Consider the following 20,949-nt stretch of genomic DNA (forward strand, 5'->3'; position numbering starts at 1 on the left):
TGTGAAGAAATATTTGATGACAGAGTTATGACTGGAAGTGTTGTATTAGATGTAACAGCTGAAAATTCAGTTTTCCCTGTAGGTGCAGTGAGTTTCAATTTTGAAGCAGGCGTTGTTTCCACGTCCTTTGCTTCAGGTACAGCAAATGAAGTTACCGCTTCACTGGTCACTGCCATTGTACTTGACGTTATGTGTGAAAATGCAGACGTTTGAATGCTGGGTGGCAAAGGTGCACTATCATCTGCAGGTTCAATGCCTGAAATCATACACAAATAAATAGTAGTCTGAAATTTATCAATAATTATAGTCATGAAGCTAGCAGAGCTAGAAGGAAGTTACGTTAACTCATAACTCTGATCTTTTAAATTGTCTTTAAACTTCCAAAATGCATAGATAAATTAAAAAATAAATTCATTAAATCATTTGCTCCACATCTAATATTAGTGAAATGTTTTAGGAAGTAAGTCTGACTTAGTTTAAAATTTGTCTCAGATTTTTAAGGAGTAAATTATTTTAACAAAAATGTATGTTTAGTGAGCTTAAGATTCATGTAACTAACTACTTATATTTGAAAATTTCACTAAAGACCTGAGAAATTAGTAAGCTAAGTATCATACATAATATATATAATTTTTCAAACATACAGTCTTCAAAATACACGCATCTTTGAGTGATTTCATCCAGCAACATATTGAGAGGACAGGCAGGGATGCATCCTTCCACCCTAAAATAAAAACAATTCATATTAACTACTTTGAACAGTATCTTCTGGATCAGGCATTTAATTTTAGGAAAACAGAATTTATTTCTGAAGTATTTTTAAGTAGACAGTCTTGTTCTATCCGAATCTCATCACCTCAGTATACTCCTTCAGAATGTCAATGCCATGCCTTCCATTATCACTCAGATCTAAGCTAAAGCATGAACTTCACAATACTCAGTCTTTTAAACGAAAGGTCACAGGTTCAATATTGCTTAAGAAATGCCAAACATTTTTTACACACCAAATGCCAGTTTTACCAAACTTAGCACAAATTCCAGTTGGGAGGAAAACGCAAGGACAGACACGGCTGTTGCAATGAATGAAAAAGTAGGGGCATGACTATTTGAAACAAACTTGGAATAATGTCTTTTTATTAATACTTTATAATACCCCTCCCCAAGCTTGAAAATTATAAAAATACTACTCATTCCAGAATCTGACAATACTTACCCAACAATTGAAATGCCAATTTCATGTAGCAGCCACACAGCAGGTATTATTTCATTTCTTTTCTCCTTTAGTTACCTTCTTATTCAAGAACATATTCTTGCTATACTGAGTCTACATCTGGGCCTTCATATTCTTATTATGCTGCATAAGTATATTGCTCAAATTACACACTTTTCCATAACAACACAGATACTTACTTTGGTACTGCCCGACAGTTTTTTCCCAAAGGGTCCCTGCATGTCTTGAAACAAGGGCTTGTGCAGGCATCATAATGCCATTCACATACAGAACGGGATGGAAATTTAAATTTGACATCTGAAAAACAACTAAGATCTGTTATTCTCACATATTTCTAGAACACACAGAGATACATGTCACTAAGAGGCATGCTTTACTTTCACAACAGCTCTAAATCTCATATTGCTCACAGAATCACAGAATACTAGGAGTTGGAAGGGACCTTGAAAGATCATCCAGTCCAACCCCTGCCAGAGCAGGATCACCAGACCAGGTCGCACAGGAACACATTCAGGCGGGTTTTGAATGTCTCCAGAGAAGGAGACTCCACAACCTCTCTGGGCAGCCTGTTCAGTGCTCTGGCACCTGCACAGTAAAAAAGTTTTCCTCCTGTTCAGATTGAACCTCCTATGCTCCAGCTTGCTCCCATTGCCCCTTGTCCTATCATTGGCTGTCACTGAGAAGAGCCTGGCTCCTTCCTCCTGACACTCGCTCTTTACAAATTTATAAACATGAATGAGATCACCCCTCAGTTTCCTCTGCTCCAAGCTAAAGAGACCCAGCTCCCTCAGCCGCTCCTCATAAGGGAGATGCTCCACTCAATCATCTTTGTGTCCCTGCGCTGGACTTTTATAATGGGTGAGAATCAAGGGAAGGGTCCCTACTGGTTCCTACCTGTAGTCTCTACAAATAAAATTTTTAAACTGCTAAGGTCTTTAAAATGTAGAAAAATAGTTTACATTTATGCAGAATATTTTAAAGAATGCTGGATCTGCGTGCTGTTTTACAATTTGTAGTATAAAATACGACATTGAATTAGCCATATATACTGCATATTATAATCACTTGAAAATCCTGCCAGGCAAGTTAGAGCTGTTGTTTTTAAGTTTTAAAAACCATATCAACAATGAAATTATATGTTTCTTTATTAAAAAAAAGCAAAACTAAGATTATGTTCATTCAGTACAATTATTGCTATGAAAATAAAAATGACCAATTGGATGCACTGATGCTATTTACAGCCTAATGTGGCACAACAGTTGTTTACTGTGCCTGAACTAGGACAGCCCACCCCAGCTCCTTCTTGTAGCAGTCAGGGCAGGGCAGTGACACTTCGTTTATGTTTATGCCTACAGAACCCTGACATATGGGTCCTCTCCAGATTAGTAAACCTGATTTTAGAGCTATGTTGTTCAGAGCCTACAAAGAGTAGTCGCTCATAATGTTCACATTAATGGCTGGAAAGAAAATGCTCACTACTTAAAAAATGTTTCCAGTTTTGGTCTTTTGAAGTCTGCTTTTAAGTTTTGCTGATCTTTGCTTGACTGAGATACAAAGAATGTACCTCTTTTACACCTTCTTAGAGACTAAAATTTTCTGTGAAGATCCTAAGAAATTGTTCCTCCCACAATTCAGGGACATCTGCACTTACAGATAATTACCTCTCTGCCATTATTAACCATTAATGTATTTTTTTATATAATACAATTAATTATTTTAAATCAAATTTATAAATCAAACTTAGACAAGAGTGTGCATTTTGCCATCTAGCGTTATCCTTTTTTACATGTCACTCTTAAGGATGTAACATCACTGCTTTTGAAAACATTCCTACTACAGTACCAAATGCATTTATAAAGTTACGTTACCATAAAAAGATACGTACAAGTCACTGAATTTGTCTGTAACCCTTTTTAGCGAAACCAGTTTCAGCTGCTAAAATCTAATGGGCGAAGGGAATTACTTCAATGCATTTTGCTGACTGGTATATGGGGTTTTGTATGCACTGACAGGTCAGAGTGGTTTAAGGATAAAAGATGACAAAAAGAACATATCAGAGACCTTTTGGCACAGGCAATTACCAAGGGTAGTAACAACCAGCAATAAGAGTATATCTGAGTGGAATCTAATAACACTCATCTCCAGACAACCCTAGATTAAGTACAGAGGCAGACCTGTAACTTTTAACTCTTGCCACAAGTCTCACAATCACAGAAGTTTCACACACAATAACGGCACAAGGTTTGCAGAACATATACTGTAACACAACAAAGAATGTTAGTTTCCCAGTTTAGCACAATGGTGATTGTAAATTAACAGTTCCAAGTGCTGTGATTAACATACCATCTCCCATTCTCCAAATAAACCTAAGATTTTTATTAAACCATCACCACAGGCAATTTCCTCAGGCTTTCCTACAGATTAAGTTCAGAGTTTGATGATGTTGCATGCACTGGTAGGAAACAGGCCAAATTTCTACATAATCACATAGCATTTGTTGAGTGGTTCATAAACACTGCTTTCAGTCAAGAAAGAAAAAAAGTCATGTTTGTCTGCAAACTTTGTCTCTACTTCTGCAGAAAGAAGTATGGAGAACAGATGAATTAATGAACCTTGTAGTAAAAATTGTTACTACAATGCTGCTATTCTCATGACAGAAACTATCACAGCTCAGAAACTCTGAACTCCACCAGTGTCATAGCACGAATGCTTTATGCTAGCCAGGAAGCTGATGAGCCACCTCCACCACATGCTTCCCATTTTTTAAATACCTAGATTCCCTCCACAGCATCTAGTAATATGAGCTTACCGTACTCAGTGCAGCAGTACAGTTCACTCACAACAAAAGAATGATACACAGTTTACAGACAATGAGTCAAGCTTCTTATATCAGGCATGTGTTCCTCAAGAGGATTTGTCTTGGCATTTGAAAATAACCATGTGTCTCCTGCTGAATTTGTCTTCTGTTCAGTGACACAGCAAATCCTTCAGAAAACGGTAAATTATGCCCTGGATGACAGTCAATCCAGTTGACATGCCAACCGAGCCCACAGGTCTTTTACCTGACAGGAGCTAAGCATATTGACAAGTTATAGTACTGCAGAAAGCCTGTGTATGAATGCAGGTATATGGTACATATATGTTGCCAAAGACAATATATTAAAATATATTCCCCAACTCTATTGTTTTCTCACTTGCTTATATATAAGAGAAGCGTTTTGTTCCCTGTAACTTATGATTTTATTCTTTGTGGCTTCCAAAAATAATTCTGTGGTAATAAGAGTGGTTCCTACAATTTAATGAAGAATTTCATTTTTTTACTGCTGACAGACTATGATGTTCTGTTGAGCCACAGCAACCTTTCTTAGTAACCTGGCCCCATCTTTGTGTGTTGACAATTCCTACTGTTTATAAGTCCATCCTGCCTTTTCTTTCTATGCTTCTACCTCGCAGGGACAAAATTTGCTATTCTCAGAATATGTGTGTTATAAATAATTTCATGTAATGCTCAGAAAATTACTATTTAATTTAACAAAACCAGCTACATTTAAAATAAAAGTTTTAGAAATAATGAAAAAATTATTTGGATTTTCATTCTTACCTGACACTTTTTTTTTTCCTGTTTTGCTACTTTTTTCAAAGATTAAAAAAAAACCTAGCAGGAACAAAATTTGCTTTAGAATTAGTTCTATTTATAAACGCAGCAAAACTCTGCTTAGTAACATAGATTGCCTATCTCCTCAGTTACAAGTTTAGAAACATGAAATCCTATCTACCCACTTAACACATACAAACTCTGCCCATGACTTCTAAGTTTCTGCAATAAGAAGTGTAAGCAAATATTACTGGAAAAATTGAACTTTGTGCTCAGCCAAAATATCACTGAAAGCCAAGTATCATTATCTACCTCCCAAATACTTTCATTTTCATTTACTATTACTATCTTAGATGAATATAATCTTGTTAACACAAGTATTTTATCTCCTCCTATTATTCAGTCAAAAATGGGAGGCCAAATGTTTGTGTTATAAGTAGGAAAGATGTTATAATTCTACAGTAACCTCAGTCTGATTTCAAGATCTTCTGAGCAGATACGTTCAGTGACATACCTGGGATTTGCAGGTACAACAGCAGTTGCTCAGCATTATCCAGCCCCAGGCCACATGTCATGATCTTTTGGACTGACAAAGCACATGAGCTCAAATTAAACTTAAGAACAACTGATTTTAAGTAGAATAGGACATTCTGGAAAATTAATTCCACTGATGGAAGTGGATAAGAGTAAGTCAAAGTTAAAATAGTCAATGATATCGTGCATAAATCTGACTTAAGATGCTTTTGTAAAAAAACGTTTTTGATTAAAATTAATTTGTGGTTTTGTACTGGTCTCTGAACATATTTCATTTAATTAAGATACAAACATTAATAGGAACTCAAAATGCCTTGTATCAAACTTACACATTGATAAATACCTCTGTGCAGTGTGCATCTACTCATAGCATTTTGAGATTTTAATTTTAGCTGAAAATTCTCTCTCAGATAGGCCTTTTATTTACAGCAAATTAGCTATTAATGCACATAACATTATTAAGAACTTTGCTGCAGAATTTATATAGGGCAAGCCACATTTTAAAAATATATATAAAATTAACTCATAGGGATCCTGAAAAGGTAAAGCATATTATAATAATTCTATGAAAGGTAAAAGGTAACTAGCTTGAGCACATGATTTTAAAAAAGGGTAAGAAAATTACAGTTATATCCATTAAAAGATCATAATTTTCCCAACAATTTCAAATGTGAAGCACTCTGTGCTTGCCCATCCAGTAAGACTAAGTGTATTCCTTCTTTTGACTGAATGCATACCAATCCATTGCAGGTAAAAATTCCTGCATAGAATGCAAAATGTATTTTCTTGTAAGTATACTCTAGATATTAAAATTCAGTTATCAACTCAGACCTTCAAATGTTTGTGGGAACAGAACAGCAGACAAATCTAAGTATAATGAAAATAACTCCGTTTAAAAGCTGAAGTGATTTCTCATGGAAAATACTTTGCAGTGCTAGCCCATCATATCTGTGCAATTTATAGTCGAAGTATGTCAATGCAACAATATTTATTGCTATGAAACTGGAAAAAGTGACTAGTCAGCCAACATTAAACAAACACGTATCTCTTGCTGTGGTGATCAGGTCATTTAAAATTCTTCCTTTTGAATGTGCGTCACAGAGCATGAAGAAGTCTCATGAGGAACTTTCTGGCCAAGGGGATTTACTGGGCCTATTATTCTGCTCCCAATATTTATCCTCTGATTCCTCAGGAATAGCTGCTCCCAGTTCAAGAGTTTCTGATCTAATATGCAAAGCATTTACAATAGTCAGCAGGAAACTCAATATGCTTTTGCCTGTGCACTCTGGAGCTGGTGTAACTTTTCCATTAACTTAAACAAATGCTGCTGTATTTTTAGACCATGTAATTACCCTACATCAGCAGGCTGGCCCTTGTGAAAGTACACTGGAGAAAGATTCGAGCCCTATGTTTCTCTGCTTATAAAACTCTGAAACCCAAGCCCTCGGATGTGGTGATTAATGAAATGCCTCTTGATCATTTGATCTGATCTCATTTGCTGAGGTAAATTGTTTTAGTTTTCCATTGGCATAGATAGGATTTTTTGGTATAATGACTGCAGAGTAAAGACTTCACACTTGAAAAGACATACCACTCGGCGTTAATGGACGACCACTGAGAATTGGAACATGTTTTAACCATCTTCATTCCTCCCTCAAAGATAAAAGACTAAAGGAGATATTTTTGTTATGTCCAAAGAAAGTTCTTTGCTTGAAATGCTGCACGATCATCCTGGTAATAGTATTAGCTCTATAATTCTGCTGTTCAAAAACCTCAACAGCTCTGTGATTACAAGCATTTGTCAAGAGGCAACAGGCATTTGGCAATGACAAAATCTGTCATTTTTTTCTGAAGTTGGAGTGTGCCAGTCAACAGCTGCATTAGGCTGTCAGCGTAACGCACCGCAAAACATCGGTAGATTCACAATGCCACCATTAACACTTTAATTCAATGTTTTGATGACAAGAATCTCCATGAGGCATACAGTTGGCCTCTTCTGTCATAGACTTCAGTGCCTGCTTCAGATTTGTCTGTTCTGAGATTCAGCATAGTCACTGTAAAACACGGCCAGGTCATGCTTCATTTGTTACCATATTTATTTATTTTTTAATTTACTTGTTAAATGGATTATGGTTTCAGAGAATGATAAACAGATTTTTTAAAAATTGTATTGCCAAGAATAGCTATTAAAATAATTCTGCTACTCCAATAAAAAAAAATTACTACTGCATTTGAAATTACAGCACAATAAAAGGCTTTATAATGTAAAAATAAACACTTCTAGTGATTTTGGAATTTTATATACTCCACAAAGGCCAGTGGTTATGGTAAGCAGTAGTTATTGCTGAAATTCATAAATAAAGTTATACAAATGCATTTGACGTATCTGACATATCAGGACAAGCAGACACAAAAGCAAATGGTGGTTTCATGAATTATTAGCTATGCTTTGTTTTATAGGCCAATACAACTTCTTGCCCTTGTTTTTGACCTGCAAGGCCATCATCATTTCAGTGGATAATTCTCAAATGTTTAAGTTGCTAAAGGAGTTGTTCGTATTATTTCTTTGCCTTATTAAACTAAAAAGGAGTGATCTTGGTTTATTAGAGATTTTTTTTTAATGTGTGTTTTTTGTCATCAGTTGCTGTAGGAGCAACTTCTGCATCCAGCTCCTATGAAGGGTCCTAAGAATATCTCCTACATTATGTCTCAGTGAATGGGACTGCTATTACAGGAATGGGAATCTCTCAAGTAGGTAGAAACACTCTTACAGCAGTCTATGCTGTGTATTCAAGAGCTGTAGTTGTCCAAGAAATAGCAGAGAAATAGTCACCTAGATCCCCAAGAGGAGACACATATCTCCACTTAGATAGCACCTGAAACACTAGCAGATAACATCACTTAAGGCTGAGCCTCTGTGAGTGGGTATGTGGATAAAGGTCAAGGTATTTTTTAGGCGAAACACGAGCTTTGAGAGGTGTAATCTACAAGCTGTGTCTTTAGCACTGGATGGCACAACCTCTGGGGCAGCCACAATGCTCACAATGAGAATGCACCGTACAGAAAACTATCTCTTGGTGGCAGAGGGAAAGGACGAGAGAACATTATTCACAGACCTTATCATTTAGAAATGCATTCGATTGTTTCCTATTTCCTTTGTGAATCTAGTATTCATCAGCATGAATTTTCTACTCCTTAAGAATTTCCTCACCACCTACAAAGCAGGCATTACACAGAAACTATACACTGGGCTGTATATTTTCAAAACTAGTTGGTAAATATAGTAAAGTTGTGTGTTAGGCTATTTAATGGCTTTTGACAAGAAAACAGAATCTCATCGTCACTACAAAGCTCAGGGAAAATTTTGAGCTTGCGTGCCACAGATCACTCACAGATCCCTGTGATGTAGGGAAGAAGTAAGCAATCTTGTCACCTCTGAAAATATCAATACCATTTACCCTCTGTTTTCATGTGGAGCAAACTGCTGTTCATAAAATACAATTTTAGTTACCTACCTACAAGTTTAAAAAGGGTTGACAGTCTGAACTCCTCTGAATGACGGTACTTTAAAAGGTCAACTGAACCGCCTGATATGTGGATGAAGTATCCTGGTTTTGCAAACGACTCAAAGGAACTGTATCCTGAAAGCCATGTATTCTTGTGAATGACGTATGTAGATCTGTTGTGAAACTCTTCACTTTTTTCCCATTTAGAAAGAATAAGAGTATTATTGGAGGCCAAGTGAAGAAAATAATTTGGTCTCTCAGCTGTTTCAAATGAAATCAAGTTGGAATCTGAAAAAAAACAACAAACCACCACTCAGAATTCATTTACTTGCTGATACATGCGTAATAAACTGAACTCATTCTGATATACCACCACTGATACTAGTAACATGAGCTATGAAAACTGACTTTGGTCTCATCAGTGAAAATAACCTAAGTCTTGTAAGAAAATATACTGTATATGGATTTCAGAGTGCTAGGTTCTGGTGGATACTTAGTTTTCTAAATAACCTACCGACTTCAGCGGGAATACAAGTAGATTAAAACATTTGCCCACACCAGCATAAAGACATTGCTCAGTTGCTGTGTATTCTGCTCTGTAATATCACCCTGCAGTCAAACAGAACAGTTTACAGCCTTCACTAAGCCATTTCTTTAATAAAAATTTGAACTTCATCTAACTAGCTTTAAAAGTAACGTTTGCCATCAGGATTTATAGCTTAAGAGCTCAGCCTTTCATTAAAAATAAATTACAAAAATGTATTTTGCATTCAGCTTACAGCTTTGTGTCTTAATTTCTAAGCGGTCACCTCTGTAGACCTTTCCCTAAGAATGTTAGCAGCAAAGTCTGTTTTCTGGCAAATGTACCCGCGTGATACCTTACCCTGAAAACAGTACTGTTGATTTCAAGCAAGCCTCTGTACAACCAATTGCAGAGTGGCAAATCTTGAGCCTGTTACAGGCATCTGTTGCTCACAGAATGACTTCATTCTATTTCACTGTAAACTCTGCTATTCTCTTGAAAATGGCCATTAAACTACTGTAAAATCAACTAACCCTCCAAGCCTGGGTAGTATTGCTTGAAAAAAAGAATGCATAGAAAACAAATGACCTCTATTAAACAGACAGACTATCACATTCTGGTAAAATGCTTCTAGAAGACCAACTTGTTTTCTGAGCACAAGAAGGTCAATTAATCTGGAAAATACAGTGGCACCTGTGAATATCTTTTTATTAATTGTCTGTAGCAAGTAGTTATTTGGCAAGTAACAACTTGGTAACTAACTGATGCAACATATCCATTTTTTCTGAGGTACCAAAGAACTAAGAATACAGATAAATAAATGAAGACGTGATATGAAAAGTATCACATTGATTGCATAAACTCTTCCACAGCCAAATGCAAAATTCCATTTGCTAGGTTAAATTCTGAGCTAGAGATTTTTATATGGAAAAGAAGGAATGAGCTTCCCTTTCCAAACTTAAGTGCAATATACAAGTGTCTTAAAACTATGACTAATAAAAGAAATCTGGCCCTGGATATTCTGTTACATGAGTTCTTGTGTCAGTTCTACAGACAGAAGTATTACTAATCAAATGGTTGTCATTTTTTCAACTGACCCATATCTCTTCTTTGATTATGCAAAGACGGCCACCTTCAGGCTGTCCGAAGAGCTGATCAGGGGGCTTTGGGCAGTGAAACTGTATTGAGAACCAGGTGCTCCGTGGGCATAACAATTGCATATGCAGACAATTCTAGCACTTAATCAATGTCACAAAGTGCTGAATATATTCTTGCAAGCTTTCTCCACCTGTCTGAAGGTGTGCAAGACTTCTTCTGTTTGCTGACTAAGCAACACATTCCTTCAGTGGAAACTTAAGTTGAAGCCTGAAGGAGGTAAACACGCTGTATACACCCTTACACAGCTCAGTTTAGTGTCAGTGAGCATCTCTGTACAAGTGGGCAAGCAATGAGCCATCATGGCAGAGTGAACTAGAAAGTACTTCTCTTGTATCATTTCTCTCCCATTCTTTCTCATGTCCAGTTCTACCAGAGGAAACGTGGAGGGAGCAACACATATCTGGAGCACTGAGTTACAACACTGGTTTGGTGCTTCTGAAGGTTAGGATGGGGAGGGCTGTTGCTTTTCAACTAGAAGTATCTGTTTATAAAACTACAATCATCTAATTAAGACCAACTAAATGAAAATTTTGGCAGACAACATTAGGGTGCACAATCAGCTGACAGATAAAGAAAATATTTTTTGACTCAGAGCTATTCTTAAACATAGGCTTGTATTCAAAGGCAGAATTTGGTTTGCCTTATTTAAGCCTCTAGGTTACTGTAACTTTACCATGTGCTTTGGGTTTAAAAAGTCCTGAAGTCAGCATAAAGCTCACTGCATATCCAGGAACAACATCTTCTCTCACTGGGAAAACAACACCATCTACCAGTTTCACTGCCATTGCCAATTGTCCATCCAAATAGCTGACCAGTTTGTATGGGCCCTTGCCCAGAGCTGTTGAGGAAAAAAAAAAAAATTACCTTTCATGCCAAGTGTCACAAATGCTTTAGAGCTCTAAACCTTATGATACAGCACACAAATGACAACCACATCTTTCCACTCTAAAAACAGCTCTTGGTGCTGTGAACTATAATGGCAACCAAAACAAAGGCAAACTCTTTTAGAAAAATACCTGTTCTGAAAACTCTCAAAAATACCAAGTCTCAGTTTTCAAGATTCATGATTAGCTTATCCCTTTCCTCCCTCTCATCCACTTTGGTTTCATAGTCACTTTCTTAAAGTTAGTGGACTTCTTGGTTATTTGATTTAGAAGTAAACAGACCACCCTGGGATCCCTCTAAATTGTTTATTTGTATAGTTGAACTGATTATACACTTCTTACTATTCCTTAGAACCTATTTTATTAGTGTCCAAAGTGTGAGGCATTTTGCAGGGAATAAAAGTTCATTGTCATCAAGTATCAAAGAACTCCTTGAACAGTGTAGGTACAAACATAACCCCTAGGAAGTGAGACAGGAAGAAATCAGCATTGTAAGCAAAAGAATTACCGTAATTTACCTATAAGTAAAAAAAAAAAGCCAAAAGTATGTGAAGTTATCATTTCACAAATCTTACGACGTCACACCTTCTCACTTAATTCCAATTACACTGCAGAAAAGTATTTTGAAGTTCATTTTTAAATGTTATTTGAAATTATTTTGTACAGTTCTCTGTTAAAGCCAGGTATTTTAGACCACACATGAGCAATTCACCTCACTACTATTTTAACCACAAGCCAAGACATGGCAAGCATACGTATATGGTAGAAGGGTCCCAGAACTTTTCAGCTGGTATTTGGAGCAAAAATCCTTAAAATCTGTTCCAACAGGTTAAAAGTTGGACTGCAGTTTGCAGCCTGCCCTCATATTCTGGTTATCCTTAATCTTAAGATTTATTAACAGTTCTGAAAACCTAAGGAGGCTGCACAACTACCAGAGTTTTAGATTCCAATGGCATAAATAGGTGGTCAGCTAGGACACAAGCCCATGCCTAGCTAAACATGTACAGTGTTACCGGGTTACCTTCAGTGCAGTGAGTTGAAAAACACTAAAAATTACTTAAAATATCTAGTGTTCTGGAAAAGTTATTATATGTTTACTTCTCATATCTGAGGCCCATCCAAAACTTGAGAAACCAGAGCTACCAACTGGGAATTTCCCCTTACCAAAGACAAAAGGCTTCTGCTCCTGCTTCTAGTAGGACTGGAACTATTTCACTCTGGATTCATGACAAAGTTACATGAAGAAAACCTCTCACTGGTTCAAGACAGTTTCTTAACCTTCCTGTCTCCAAAACTAAGTAATTCTGAGCAACGCTACTGCATTTGAGGTAGAGAAGAAAATCATCAGCACAGAGGTGATTTTTTTCCTCCATTGGCAGCTCTGAAACATCCTATGTTGAATGCTGATGAGCTGGATTAGCAAACAGTAGGAAGATACAAAGTGAGAAATGTACCATAACCATGTTCATTACAAGCTGGTCACGTACACAACTCTCCACTATTTCAACTAATTTCTGTCAGTGAGATTTCAATAACTAGTAAAACTAACACCACATTTTAAAAGTACATCTTATCATCTAACTTCACTTCTCTACTACCACAGATGTTAGAGGTGCTGCACTTTAAATCTGCAATAATATTATCTATGTAGTATCAGACTGTATTTTATACATAAAGCAAAACAAACCAAAAAGGAATGTAAAACTGCAATCACCTCTTATATTCAACTGCCCTTACTTAAATAAATTTAAAGGCTTAAATAGTAATTTAGATAAAATTCTACTGCATTAGGAATTTGACCTCACTCAAAAATCTTTTCATCAGTCAGTATATCAGAAAATGTAAGTTTCTTGGCCATATCATTTGGGTCTAGCAAACTGCACAAGTCTCTTCTAATTTAAGTTCAGTCCCTCTCATATCTGTCTTGGGTTGAGCTGCTGCAATATGGAGTCTAACAGAAGACCAAAATATCATGAGTCATCTGGATAGACAGGCTTCCACAGGAGCTTGATAAAAAGAGTTATAGAATAAATAGCAGGAGTCCTGACCATTCCTCACATCAGGCTGGCTTGCAGTGTGTGTATGTATACCACATCTAACTATGCAGACACTTGTAGTATATCTTTAAAATAGTCTGAACATGGATTCCAGTGTTAACACAGCAGTACAGCACCCAGTGCACATTCAAGTTTTACTCTAGCACCTTGCACAAGTTTTGCACCTCTCTCTGAGAGCCATTCAAATGCAGCAGAGATGTTTGTCACTCAGGAACTTAAAGCTGGGTCAATCATGCCTGAATGGAGAGTTATTCGTCTGGGCACAAAAGGTAGAAATATCTTAATAGCTAGCTCCCTCTGGAGGCTGCACAGGAGATCACAATCGGTTTAACACACTCCGTTTTGAAGTGTAGTATGCCTCAAGTAGTGCCTCTAGTACGATTGGGTTGAATAGTCTATTAATTACTTGATGATTCAGTTGTTTAATCTTGAACCATAAATGCAAAGAAAATTAGTTAAACACTTATTTTTTTGGAAAGGCCCAGAAATTAAAAAAAAAAATTATGAAAATAAAAAGCTTTCAAAAAGCAATAGAAAACATTAAAACAGAATGCTGGCTAGTTAAATAGTGTAATAATTTGCAACTGCTTTCATTAACAAAATTATTTTTATACAAAGTACTAAGAATTATAGAAAGAAACCAAAGATTCTAGTGACATTTTATCAGCTCCTTTAGGACTCACCTTTGTTGAAATATTCACAATCATATGCTAAAAAAAATAAAAAGAAAAGAAATGCTGTTGAAGGTATTCTGCAGATTAACAGGTTTTCTATTACTCTTTATGATTAAGTGGTAAACCAAATGTTTGGCTAAGTTATATCATAGACAAAAGTTTATATAAAAATTATTGCCAGCTATTTACTTTACTGCTTTAAATAAAATACTAATTTAAAGCATACTAATGTCAATAAAATATTGTTTTCTAGCGGGAAATACTAAGCTTACATACTTACAGCTGTCTTTTTGTGACCTCTAGTGGCTAAGACTAAGCTTTGCTGTCTTTCCATGTTCACATTAAAACACACATTTCATTTCTATCAAAAATAGAGTAACCCTCTTGCTCCATGTCAAATTTGTTGTATGACTTTAAGCAAGCGCAATACCCTCTCTCTGCAACTGTAAAGTTAGAAAAATGCTTGTTTTCTTCCATTCTTCCTGTCTTGCCTTTTTTAATCACATCTTCGGGAAAATGACTGTCTCTTGTCAGTGCAATTGCACTATGTGCCATAGAAAAAGGCTTCAAAGCATTGTTGAATAGGGATGCTAAAGTAATGACAAAGTCCCACTTAAAACCTACTTGTTTTTCTTCAGAAGACGTTTCTATTTCACACTCTCTGTGGCCAGCAGTAAGGCAGCTATGTTTCCTAGACTTTATTAAGAAGTGAAATCCTCTCTAGATGGAAATTCCCTGTACTGTTTGTTAACCTTGTAATTTTTGTTTGTGGGACACATGCCTTATCCTAATATCGATTACTCATGATGACTTCTTTCACATCATAGGACAAAGAATTAAAAATAGAAGAGTACCACACACAAATATGGAAAGCAGCACATAATCCAGCTAAACCAGAATGAACACAGAGAGACACTTGCTCATCTTCCTACTGGTTTGGCTTAGTGATTCAATTCATGGCAACAGGTAACTTAACATGATTGATCTTTCAGGGCTGGGTCTCATGAATGCAGCGTGGCAGCCACTGGTGATGCTAGTTGAGTAAACTTACGACACACTCTAGGGGACCTCCAGTCTACAGCAACTCCATGCTGGCAGCACTGATGGGCATATGCTGATACACTTGTACAGAAGCATTCACAGTCACCTCCTTGGTTGCAACCGCATGTATCTGCCAAGCAGTTTGAGTGAAACCAAGTGACATCGATCTGGAAATGTAAACATCACTTATCAAAAATATTCATATAGGCACTGGCAACATCACACCAATACAAAGTTATGTCTCTTTCAAATTCAAATATAAAAGATTTGGAAGGATTAAAGATTTTAATTTAAATGTTTCCTGAAACACAAGAAAAACAGTTTATTAGAACACATCACAAAATCTTGTCCAGTACTTAGTAAAACATTGTTAATGACCGACTAAGAGCATGCACACTAACATGTTGATGTCAGCTTGTGTTTTCTATTGTTTTCTAATACTTAAACCATAATAAACTACAAAGAAGCTTCTGAAATAAGAGAAACTCTCACTCTAAACTGATCACACATCAATAAATCTCAGAAGTGTTAGGAAAGTTAGATACACATAAACTCTAAGAAATAAAGTAGACGGAAAATTCTTCTTTTCATGGGAAAGTGGTTCATTCTCTTCATATTGTTAGACAATGCACAGGCAGATTTGTGGTTTTTCCGCTAGATTATTTTGAAGACTTAAGTGAAAAGAAGAAAAATATCAAAGAATACTGTCAATGCTAATTACTTATTCAACTGTTACATATTCTACATGGATTTACACTTGAGTAATACTTACACACGCATGAGGAACTCAGTTGCTACCTGCCTTATACAGCACACTAAACTGACATTACATTAATGCAACTTTACCAGCTTCTACTTTCTTTCCAAGTAATATACAAAGCAACTCTGGAAGATTCCTGGTTGTCTTTCATATGACGTCTCCTTCATCACTAGGAAGCTTTCTGACATTTACACTCTTCAAGCCATGCACACAATCTTAATACTTGAACATTTGGGATGTGTCATTTTTCAAATAAGGCCTAGCTCTGGAAATCAGTTCTCCCTCATTTTCTAACTGAACCTGAGCCTGTTGACTGTTAGAACCTTTAGTATGGCTCATTTATTTCCTTAGATGGTTGCCTGAGTGAGGAGATATACACATTTTTTTTCTAGGAATGAGTTTTCACATCTGATACTGCCTAGAGGAAACTGTACATGTATTGAAATATGTCTGGAAAATATGTGTGCTATGTAATACATTAATGCAAAACAAAACAAGTGGTTATGTTTATGCAAATAGTGCTTGAGATTTAAAAAAAACCCAACAAATCGAGTATAATTTCGTCTGCATTAATTACAAAGGGGACTAATAGAACTACCCATATTGTAGAATGCTAAATCAGTGCCAAAGTGGCTTACTATCTAGGTCAGCTAAATGCAGATAGTTCTCATAGGTCCAGTTAAACATTCATATTTTAGAATCAGAACAGGTATGGGTGAGACTTTGTTTGTGCTCTCTTTTGCTATAGTAGTCAAAATTATTGGTTTATGGAAGACAAGATGAAGATATAAAGGGATGAAGAGTTGAAAAGTTTCTCTCTAGTATCACTAGATACTGTGTTCACTTTCACATCTTTCTATATGTGACCACAACTCACCACTGGATGGCAAGCTTCAAATGCTTCGCTTAACAGTATTCCACATTCCTTCTTGGCAAATGGCTCTCTAAGCGGATTCAAATGGCATGGATTTCGAATGTCAGAGCTGTCAACACACTTAACCAGAAAACAAAATCAAGACGAGAAACTTGTTCAATAACCACTCTGTGTATGAACTTGGAAAGCATAATTGTGGGGGTTTTTGGTTGGTTAGTTTTGGTTTTTTGTTTGTTTTGGTTTGGGTTTTTTTGTGTGTGGTTTTTTGTTGTTGCTGTTGTTGATTGGTTCTGGTTTTGGTTTTTTTCCATAAAAGAGATGTGAAACAAACCAAATGCATCCTTTATGAAACTAAAGAGCCAGAGTCAGACATGTAATTAAAAGGGGATGCTAATCTGCAGAAAAGGAAAAGCACACAATTTGAAGAAATATTGCATTTATCTGAGAACAGCAGAAAAACACATATATACATATAGGTCTAAACAGAGCTGCCATGCTGTCCCAATCTGCAGTCCTTACACCTGCATGGTCTAGCTTACACAAATAAAGTTTACTCAGATGACAAGCATTAAAAGTGTCAGAAATTAGATCTTTTTACTCTAGCTAATAGAAAGGAACATTTCTATGACCACCACTAGACACACGACACAAAAAGTTCAATTTTTAACTTTACAGCATGTGGAAAATGTATTTTTTCTTTCAGTTGCTGTGGTTTCACAGTTAAATATTTCCTAACTATGAAAGATCAGCTAAACTGACAACACAGCCTAAAGTGAACCCACAATACTTCCATAATGTGAAAAACAACTGCTTTACTGTTTAAACAGGGTATTGAAAAATACTTGCAGATTCAGAATATTGTACAGCTGTCTCTACACTACAGCCCTTGTAGGAAAAAAAGTTATTATTTTCTTCTTCTGAATGGATTATGATATCTGTAAGAACCACTGATATTGCCTTCTGTATTGCTGCCTGGATAACAACTCCATGAATAAATTTCTGATTTCATTCTAGATAAATTACGTGATGTAACAGCAAAAAATCTACTAGAAAACACATTATTTCTACTAAGTACCTCTACAGCTGTCCAGCTGTTTCCAAACTCTTGTGAGTTTGTTAATTCAAAATTATCTGGAGTCCTCAATTCATTTATTGTCTTCAGATCAAAATTTCCACACAAACCAGTCAAGTCACCCTGGGAAAAAAGACATACAGAAAAACATATTTCCACATAATACAAAACACTACCAGCTACAACTGTTTTCAAGAATTGCTTCTTAAATTCCTGTCTTCAGTTGTCTAATTATAAATTTTCCAGAATTTTATCGTTTTCAGTTAAATTTCAGCCAAAACAGTTCAGCTCTTCATGATAATAAAGCAATGGAAAATATTTTCACACCACCAATAATTTTTCCCTTTTAACTAAGTATTTCCAAGCCTTTGAGAAAGGAGCTAATCTTTTGTTCAGAGAAGTAACCTGTTTGCTAGCTATGTGCTTTTTTATGCTTCAGCAAAATAACACCTGCTCCAGTCATACAAGGAATGAGTACTGAAGGAGAATGTCTCTGATTTCGTACATGATTTCTGACGCGTTGTCTCTTCTCTGAGCAATGATAATATATCTTACTTAATAAGACTTACATAAATAACTCAGAGAATGGCAGTAAGAGTGTTGACTTCCACTTACCTGCCACTGATGGCCCATCTGTACATGAACTGTCGTTCTCTGATCCCAAAGAACGGTGATGTGCTCATCAGGAAAATGAACAACAGTGAAAAATCCAGCTTTCCATAACTGTATTTTTTGTAGTTCATCTGTGTAACTAGATACGCTCTGTTCAAAATAAAACAAGGCAGCTTATAATGCAAATAATGTCTTTACAAAATGTTCACGTAACAGAAAATTAAACACCTAAATAAAATGAATGACACAGCTGTGAAACAGACATCCAAAAAATGACAGGAGGCCACACAGGGATAAATGCTTAAACAAAAGTGGTCTGGATTTTGATTATGAACTATGTTGCACTTCTATGATTTTCCTATTTTAAAATTTGATTTTATATAAAATTTGCAGGACATTCACTTCAGTGAAATTAAAATATTAATGGTTCATCTGGAAGGTAAAAAAAAAGAGTCTTAAGGTTCCTCGTTATGTTTTATACTTAGTTATACATCATTGCATTCAGAAAGTGTTAATTACATGCTTGTTTTGAATATAGATCAGTATAAAGATGCATGGAGCATTTTCTTGAAATAAGGAATTGTATAAATGTGTCCAGAAATCACCATCTTATTCACATAAAGAATTCTTCTCTCCATCTAATAACATTCAGAGTCCAAATTACTTGTGGCATGAACTAAGATGTCTGGTTGAATTACACAATACCTCATACAAAAAGATACAACTTCCTTTTTATAGTCAGCTCATAAACTGTAAATAGTACTATTTGTATTAAAAATACTAAATACACCAAATATTTACAGCAATAGAGTTTTTAGTTTGGCCAAAACAAAAATTAAATTAAGGCTGTGGAAGATATACCAGAGACTGCAATTTCTTTTTTACAGCTGTACAGGAATATTCTTCCTATACATTCCAGACTAGATTAAACTCTTCTTTCTAATAGAATCAATAGCAACACTTCCACAGACTTTTAAAAAATATCTGGACTTTTCCTAAGACACTAATCAGGAATTAAGTTCAAACAAAAGAGTTACAGCCAACTCATCTAACATTTTTGTGAGATATAGACAAGACTTCATTTAAGGATTCTACTGGCGAATCCAGACGTGATCAGCATTCACAGTAAAGATATTTATACCTCTGCTACTCAAATGACACAGTAAGTTTTTGCTAACCAAAGGAAAAAACATCCAGTACATCTGCTACCTTTTGATCTGTGTGAAAGACTGAACTTACTGGATTTCCAGTTTCATCATCAAATATTAAAAGAGATTTTCCAACATTAATGAAAATGTTCTTTCTGCAAATGATTCCAGTATTAAAGCAGTTAATATTCTCTATAATAACAGAAAAACTGGTTGAAGAAGTACTCTGAAGGAAAAGAAAAGAAATGGACACTTTAAAATATACTAATATAAACAAGTATATTGTAACATAGTTCAATTAGCAGAAACCTCAGTGTATGATTATCATGTTATGTATGATTCAAAGTTTAAGCACCATCAAAGCTTACAAAACAGTATGCAGGTCTCAATAAAATGTACAGATAGGAAGTAAGTAGAAGTTACTTCAGTAGTAGTCAAGTTTTTAACAGGTAGTTTTTAAATCCAGTTTTACAGAAGCTTAACAAAAAAGTCTCACCTTAACTAGGTAAACCTTACAAGTTCCAACAAAGTCGAATGTTAGTCCATCAAATGTTCTGTAATGCCGATCCCCATATGCAGTACACATTGATGGGCAAGGATGGAAGACGCATTGAAACGATCCATGCTGGCAAATGCTGAAAAATGTATGAGCAATAATGGTAATATCAACTGTAACCATGGACAGATGATTACAGCTATTGCACTGAGAAGCAAAAAAAGCAAAAGCTAGGCAAGTATGGTAACTATGGACAGAAGTATTTTGAAATGTTAACTAGAAGCAGCATACGGAAATTGATTCTCTTGAAAACAAACATACATATTAAACTCATATAGTCTGTGTTTCTTCCTGTTAGAATTCATGGGTTCCAGAACATATAGACACCAAAAGGGCATTTCTTTTGTTGAAACAAAAACCAAGTAATACAATTTCTTCTCCAGTAGTTCACATCAATAATGTGCCAGAAGGATAAAGCTTTCTTTTTCAGCTTCTCATAGAATATTTTTTTCTATATGAGCTGAATCTTGGAATCAACAAGCAATGTGTCTTATTACCACAGTCTTTATTCACTTTCTGCCTGAATGAGAATTTCACAGAAGTGTAAATGAAAAATTTCAGTAGCACTATTTTGATGCTTATGTTCCTTAAAAGATCCATGTTTTGGGTTGATAGGTCCCGTCCCCCCCCTCCAGATGCCTAGGTATTATCATTCCCAAGCCCTAGGGGCTTCCAGAATAGTTCAAGCTCTGTCTATGGCTGCCTTAAGCACCAAAATGCTTTC

General features: G+C 35.8%; 1 protein-coding gene across 1 annotated transcript in view; it reads right to left on the minus strand.

The window, feature by feature from the left end:
• Positions 1 to 20,949, minus strand: part of LOC104539028 (otogelin-like) — a gene marked incomplete at both ends in the record, with an annotated part of 61,894 nt that overhangs the window by 23,431 nt on the left and 17,514 nt on the right. Inside the window, 12 exons of the mRNA XM_010182448.1 lie at positions 1 to 256; positions 645 to 724; positions 1,411 to 1,528; positions 8,876 to 9,154; positions 11,221 to 11,385; positions 14,172 to 14,198; positions 15,214 to 15,370; positions 16,841 to 16,957; positions 17,913 to 18,032; positions 18,525 to 18,671; positions 19,761 to 19,895; positions 20,166 to 20,304. The exon at positions 1 to 256 is cut by the window's left edge and continues 1,622 nt beyond it. Coding sequence (XP_010180750.1) covers positions 1 to 256; positions 645 to 724; positions 1,411 to 1,528; positions 8,876 to 9,154; positions 11,221 to 11,385; positions 14,172 to 14,198; positions 15,214 to 15,370; positions 16,841 to 16,957; positions 17,913 to 18,032; positions 18,525 to 18,671; positions 19,761 to 19,895; positions 20,166 to 20,304 — 1,740 coding nt within the window. The remainder of the gene's footprint in view (positions 257 to 644; positions 725 to 1,410; positions 1,529 to 8,875; positions 9,155 to 11,220; positions 11,386 to 14,171; positions 14,199 to 15,213; positions 15,371 to 16,840; positions 16,958 to 17,912; positions 18,033 to 18,524; positions 18,672 to 19,760; positions 19,896 to 20,165; positions 20,305 to 20,949) is intronic.

Source organism: Mesitornis unicolor, unplaced genomic scaffold, assembly GCF_000695765.1.
Source record: "Mesitornis unicolor isolate BGI_N332 unplaced genomic scaffold, ASM69576v1 scaffold20804, whole genome shotgun sequence".
Taxonomy (NCBI): domain Eukaryota; kingdom Metazoa; phylum Chordata; class Aves; order Mesitornithiformes; family Mesitornithidae; genus Mesitornis; species Mesitornis unicolor.